Source organism: Nicotiana tomentosiformis, chromosome 6 (assembly GCF_000390325.3).
Source record: "Nicotiana tomentosiformis chromosome 6, ASM39032v3, whole genome shotgun sequence".
Classification (NCBI taxonomy): domain Eukaryota; kingdom Viridiplantae; phylum Streptophyta; class Magnoliopsida; order Solanales; family Solanaceae; genus Nicotiana; species Nicotiana tomentosiformis.
Genome location: NC_090817.1, coordinates 20851643 through 20858666, shown reverse-complemented (window position 1 = coordinate 20858666; position 7024 = coordinate 20851643). Strand labels below are relative to the sequence as shown.

The 7024-nt window shown below is 35.1% G+C and overlaps 1 protein-coding gene across 6 annotated transcripts; it reads left to right on the top strand.

Moving 5' to 3' along the window:
* Positions 1-1960: 1960 nt before the first annotated feature.
* Positions 1961-6049, top strand: LOC104107099 (uncharacterized). Of its 6 annotated transcripts, none has more exons than XM_070177166.1 (7): positions 1961-2244; positions 3835-3966; positions 4175-4421; positions 4496-4867; positions 4964-5068; positions 5319-5491; positions 5645-6049. In XM_070177166.1, exons 2-7 carry the CDS (start codon positions 3880-3882, stop codon positions 5840-5842), a joined length of 1182 nt encoding a protein of 393 aa, XP_070033267.1. In that variant the 5' UTR covers positions 1961-2244; positions 3835-3879; the 3' UTR covers positions 5843-6049. The 6 variants fall into 6 exon arrangements, with proteins under 6 accessions (XP_070033267.1, XP_033514783.1, XP_070033265.1 ...); XM_033658892.2 differs by having other exon boundaries at positions 1965-2244; positions 4100-4421; positions 4961-5068; XM_070177164.1 differs by having other exon boundaries at positions 1965-2244; positions 4100-4421; positions 4496-4891.
* The last annotated feature ends 975 nt before the right edge of the window (positions 6050-7024 follow it).

The window sequence follows — 7024 nt, the reverse complement described above, 5'->3', positions numbered from 1 at the left end:
GTCCCTGAGGAGGGTATGAAGATCTACAATGTCTTGAATATCTACTTTTTGTAAGCAATCATTTATTTTCTTTACAATTATCATAAACAAAGTGAACCAAAGAGCACATTTTGTCCGTATGTATAACAAAAAAGAAAAGGATTAACATATTTATGCGTACCTCCACAAATTGATATAGCTAATACAATTACGTTTGCACTAGCATTGAGATAGTCATAACCGATGAAGAATCATGTTGATAAGAATTATCGCTTATGGAATATCAAGTTAGGGTCAAGGTAAGTGAAGATCCCTAAGCGATACTTATTTACAAGGACTCTCCTCGGCTATTGCAAAAATATATGGATCTTTGTCCATTCAAAACATATTGGGAAAGTAGTGTACTATGTTATAATTTCACTTCTTGGTGGAAAGATTCATCATGTTTTTCATGTTAGTTTGCTTAAATCTTTCGAGAAAGACAAAGATGATCTCTCAAGAAGCCAGCACACAAAACCAACATCGAAAAAATTTGTCAGTCAGCAAAAGAACAATAAAAGTTATACTTGATGACTGAATGAGTCTTATCTTAAGAAAAATCTATCAGAAATTCTTGATTAAATTGAGAGAATGTGATGTAGAGGAGAAAATATGGAAGAAAGTGAAGCCTCCATGCGTTCAAGAACATGATGGATGACTATCTTGCACGGAAAGCGCCAAGTACATTGCTAAACAGGTGGAGATGAATGTCATGTATTACTTTTGAGCTATGCTCCATGACCCATTGGTTGCGCCCCTTGGTGCTTGCCTAGCCTCCCAACATCTAGTTCTATGGACGAATCCTTTGGTTTTGGTGGCTTCTGTCGCCCTATAGCTCGTGCCCAGCAAAAGGTAACGTAAAGAACTCGTACGGATATGCTAATAGATAGAGGATCTTCCAGTCCTAGAATGAGAAAGTAGCTTGTCTGCAGTGTTCGCTTGCAGCCAGTGCCAACAAGCTGATACCTTGTAACTAGTGCCCCGCGTAGTACACACCATCTGAAGCTGAAGACACAAACGCGTCCCATCCAAGTGGAGTCCACTTGACTAACTTTTCCTTTGTAGAACTCTAGGTCTTTTTTCATGTAAATATATGTCACTTTTATTTCGTTATTTGCTTTATAATTTTTTAGCTTATTTTAACCATGTCTTATAACTTGGGCATATGGTAGACGAAGTTTCCAACAAGCATTTAAATCTCAATATTAGTGTCTCCTCTCCTGGCACCACGTTGATTTCTTGTAATCGTTGCTCTCTTTAATTTTTTATTTAATTCTCTTTTCAATTTTCTGTTTGCATACTATGATCATGATATTGACTTTTCCGTATCGTATTGATAGTCTAGTCAAGTATAGGGGGCCTTCGGTCGGCGAAAAATAATTACAAAAAAGTTGGTTGCTTTGCCTTACATCGTTATTCCAGAATATCTTAGGAAAGCGCAACGTAATAGCACTAATGTTACCTAGTATAAATATTTAAATACATAATATTTTTCTATTGTTTTTTAAAATATTGGTGGATGGACTTACTAATGAAAAATGTGTAGATAATGTATATCTGGTGGAATAACTGGAGTTGTACAAACTAGTTTGAATACCATTATCATCGAAAAATATATATTCTGTCTTTTCTAATTTATGTGATTATGTTTGATTAAATGTGAAGTTAAATTATTTTTAAACAAGAAAGTATGATATTTTTCTTACAACAAATTTTAAAAAAAGAAGCATGACATATTGGGACATATAGAGTAAATGTTATAAAACTTGCAAATTATTAAGGGATTGCACAATTAAGCAATTGAAGGAAATGGAAATGGATAAGTACGATCAAGCTTTTTCTTTTTCTTGTATTTTAATCTTTCTTCTAAGCAACATACTCTTCATTAAAATAGAAACTATTTTATTACGTAGAGTATCGTTTCTCGCAGATGTTACATTACACAATTCACAACAAAGGAATAAGGCAGGCCTTTTTGCACACGTGTCGACAAACAAACCAGATGAACTCTCTTTACGTTTCTCGAAAATTTTACGTTTCTCGAAAATTTTCCAACTCAAGAAAATTCCCTCAACTCCTCCGTTTCTCTCTGTCCTACTTGTGTTGTGCTTTTTGTTCTCAATCGTTCTTGCAAAAGTTCACCTTTTTTAAGGATTCTGCTGAAAAATAAAATAAAAAAAATACCGGGACTCACTCTTTGCTTCTGGGTATTCTTATTTTTGAACAGTAAGTTCTTATGCTTCAACTATAGTAATCATTTCCTTTACTAACCAAGCTCCTTTTTTAATTTTTCTTTTGTAATAGATAGATAGTGATAGTCTAATAGAGGTATATATATTGTATAATTGGTTTCTGCTTTGTGGGTATTGATTCTTGATCATGGCGATGATGAATTTTACCTGTTTCTCTTTGAAGAATTTTTGGGGCGGAAAATAGTTTTTTCAGTACATACTTGCCTTTTCTTTTGTGGGGTTTGATGATAATTATTTTCTTTCTTGTATATACTGAGCTTTGGTGGTGGGTTTCATTTTAGAAGAATTAACCCAAATAGTCGCCCATCCAACCACTTAAACAATAGCCGGTGGAGGTGTAATATATCTATCATTTATGTATTATATGTGTATAATTGTGTATAATAAATGTATATGGCTAGAAAAATTATGTATTATATGTATTAATATAATTTGTGTATTATATATGTATAATCTATGTATATGGCTAGAAAAAATAAACAATAAATATGACCGACTATTTGTGTATAGATACCTTTATTTTACGTGCTTATCTTTCAAGAAATGGATTGAGATCTTCTCTATGTGAAATTTATGTGGTTTTAGGTAAAGTAGCTTGCTTTGTGTAATGTCTTTGATGAATTATTTCATGGGTTTGGAATGCTTTTGTTGGAAATTTGGTATGAGGTGTAGTTTCGGTATAAGGAAGCTCCTTAAACCCTTTTGTTGACTTTAGCTGACCAAAAAGGCTTTGGAATCTTGATTACTGCAGATATTTCCATTTTGTCCATTTGTAGGCCAAAAGTTACTCTACATACATGAAACATATGGTCAAAGAATTATACCTGTCCAAATCTTTTAAGGAGTTCTGAGTTTTGTTATTTGTATGACGAATCATTAAAACATCATTTGAGTTTTGATATTTGTACTACAAATCATTAAAACGTCATTCCGTGAAAGAACCCTAGAATTTAAGCTTCGTGGGTTCAACATTTAAGGTTCTTAGAATTAAACCTATTATATTTTTAAAGTTAAGGGTTCATACCTACTATTTGTTGCAATTTTAGTGGAGTTTTATACATAAAGTGTCGCGTTAAAAGTGCTGGTTTCAGATGAACCCGGTAACATGAAGCTGCATCCGCCCCTGCGCTGCACTTGGCTGCCATCATCATCTTATGAAAAAAAATTCCATTCGTGCCTTCTTTTTAATTGTCTAAGATATCTGTTTTCCTAATTGATTTGTGAAACTAATGAACGGCTGAAGTTTTGATTGTTGAAACATGGATGAACTTCTCTGGGAGGCCTATCATGACTTGTCTCTGTTAAATGGTTAAGTTTTCGGACTATTTTATATACTTTTGCTTGATCGGTTCAGTGACTGTAAATGTAGTAGTAGGTCGGATCATGCTATTATAAGAGTACTTACTGCGTCATCCCAGTGAAATAAAACAATGTTACAAATAGATGAGCTCGTGCTATTTATATGTGAATTCAAAGAGTTCTGATTTAGTTTCAAGTTCTGTTTAAAAGAGTTTCTACTGTACTGTCATAATTCATGTAAATAATAAGCTATCTCATATTGCAGCACTTACTTCATTGATTCCCGGGAAAGTTGTCGAAGTGTTATGCGATGGATATGAAAGGTATATCATGGGTTGGAAATATATATCAGAAATTTGAAGCTATGTGTTTGGAGATGGAAGAGGCTATGTACCAGGTAAACTTCATCCCTCTCTAAGTTAACATTTCTGTATTCCTATTTAACTAGTGGCAACATATGTTTGATATAATTCTCTCATATTGTTTGACTTGAAATAACTAGTGACTTGTTTCATAACTTCAAAGCGCAGTACCTTTTATTCATCTTGCACTACTTTGACCAATTAAGCATTCACCACTGTAACTGGTCACACGATATATCACAGGACACCGTTAGATATGTTGAAAATCAGGTACAGACTGTTGGTGCAAGTGTCAAGAGATTCTATTCTGATGTGATGCTAGATATGCATCCTCATTGTAACATAGGTCCCGTGAAAGTCGCAGCTGCTGACTTGTCTCTGAACCCTTATGCTCACACTGAAATCAACAAGAAGCTGAAAGCAAATCTTAAAGGCCACAACCCTAGAGGAATTACTAAGAAATTAATTGATGATACTCAAGTGATCAAGGGTAAGGATACTGATTATCCATCATCTTAGTGGCCCAGAAAAAAACTGCTAATAGAGTAATTTATGACGTGTCAGGGAAAAGCAAAAATGGAGGAGTTTATAGACGTCAAAATGTTGGGATCAAAGAGATTGTTAGAGATAGTCATCCTCCATCTAAGAAGTCTGATGCTATCTGTATCGTCTCAAGGGATGCAATCAAATTTTCCTCGGTTTCTAAGGTTAGAGGAGATTATGAAGTGGCATCTGACCGCATGGCCATGACTTCGGCCAAGGCCTCAGTTAAAGGACATGATTCTGTAGAAGCAGCAAAGGAGGTTTACAATCATATTATGGATATAAATGTGTCTGCAGCTGGAATCTCGAGTAATGCTGCAGCTTCTGACACGAGTTTATCAGTTGAATCTGTTGGGAAGAATCAACCAGATCTCAGAAACACAGCCGCTATTGGTGAGTTGCAATCAGACTCTCATGGTATATATGTTTAGCAGTATTCTGTTTATTTTTCTCACTCCTTTTTTATGTTAACTCGTTATCTGTCAGCAGGTAGGTGTATGGACAAGGAGTTGGCAGGTGAGACTGGACCAGATATTAGAAGTAATACTCACAACGATGAGGTTGCTCGTGAGGAGATCAGTGAATCTTGCCAAGGTACTCACAATAGTTACCAAGTAGAAAAGGATTTCCTCCTTTCGATGTTTTGCTTCCATTTTTCTGTGTACCTGTAATGCAAGATTCACTACTCTGATATAATCTTGGAGAGTAGGTTTCATATCATTAGTTATGCAACTGACCAACATACTCCTACTTTTCAGATATTTCCATCCAGATTCCTCAAAATTGCACCTTTATTGAAATCCTTTCTCATTCTTTTTGTGTCTGCTAATGTTATCTTTTACAGAAAGATCAGATAGCTATTCTTCTACTTCACCCAAGAAGTATGATCATTTAAACGAGTCCGATGTGGAAATTGTAGAGCAGTTTGATGAATTAAATTTGGAGGAAACATGTGTCCTGGTTGAAGGGGGCAGGCTTCATATTCCTCAGGGCTCAGTCAAACGGAAGTCGTACAAGGTCCCATTTCCCTCTCCTCCTTCCTCTCGTGTTATATTTGGTATTTCTTGTTTTCTATTTATATGGTTTTTGTTGGTTTGGTTGTGGTGGGAGGGTTGTTTCATCGCGAATCTGCGCCTCTAGATTTTGTTGACAGTTCAGTTATTTTCTCAGAAGAAGCTGCGGGAAGTATTTTCTACGAAAAAGAAGACGACAAGGAAAGAGTATGAGCAGCTTGGAGCATTACATGGAGATCAACTGCCTAACCTAGAGGCTGAAGACAAGGTGATGCAGGTTCTAGCCACGAGCTCGAACACAAAGAGCTTGTCAGCTAATGATCATTCTGAATCTGATGAGTGGGAACTTCTCTAGATATGGTGCTGCTATAAAATAGTAGTGTTTCTTTTGCCAATCAATAGATGGCTTTGTACAGAAAACCAAGATAAAGAGGAAGCAACAGGTGTTGTTATTATAAGCCAATTATTCTCTTTATAAAAGGTTATAACTAATTTGAGAATGAAAATAGATTCCTCCATTTATAACCAGTTAATAATAATACATCTTGGTAAGTTGAAGCAACTCTTTATATTTAGGGTGAATAGGCAGTCCTTTCCTTCAATCTTCCTTAAAGAGTGCATTCCCATAAAATATGAAACTTCTCCCTGTGTTGAGCTCCTTAGGTTTGCTGTTTTGTCCTTGCACCAATTCTGACCTACAGTTTTAACAGGTGCCCATGCATATGAATGAGCTCTTCTTTTCTGCAAAATATGAATCTTTTTAGGTGTTTTGCATTCCATCGGTTATAGTATGTCCTTGGCCCAGTTCTACCTGCAGAAAATACTTACCTGCATTCGGTATTTGTACTAAACTAAGCAATATAACTTCAGGAGTTACAATTTGAAATGCGACTACATTATCACATAGTGTATAGTTTCTTACATCATCAAATCAATTACATCATCAAATCAATATAATTTATAAATCGATCAAAATGCAGTAATTGTGGGGCTCATATTAAAGAAAAACAAAGAAGAAAATGTGAGGTGCCTAACTTTGTTGACAACTTTATTGAAGAAAATAGGAGGTGCCTAACTCCGTTGACAACTTTGCCGAAGAAAATGGGAGGTGCCTAACTTTGTTGAAAAATTATAGGACTAAATCAACAACAAGACATCTTTTTTTGTAGCGGTTGAATGACATCTCTTACTATAAATAGAGACCCCCATTTTTTATTTCAATCACACCAAAATAAGAAAGAAGCAATAGAAGTTAGAGAGAATAATCCACAGATTATAGTCTGTGAGATAAATAGTGAGTGTGAGTAATATTGTAGTGAAGTATTTTAAATAAAGAGTGTTATTTCTTTCAAGATTGTAGTAGTCTCTTGACACTACTAAGTTATAATATTATAATGGTTATATTGCTCTGCTCGAGTATTGTATTTTACCCATTAAAAGAGTTGGTGTCGTTGTTACTCTCTTGTGTTATTATTATTTATCGTGGATATTATTTCTGGACGGGATTATTATTTTTCCCAACAACGTGGTGTCAGAG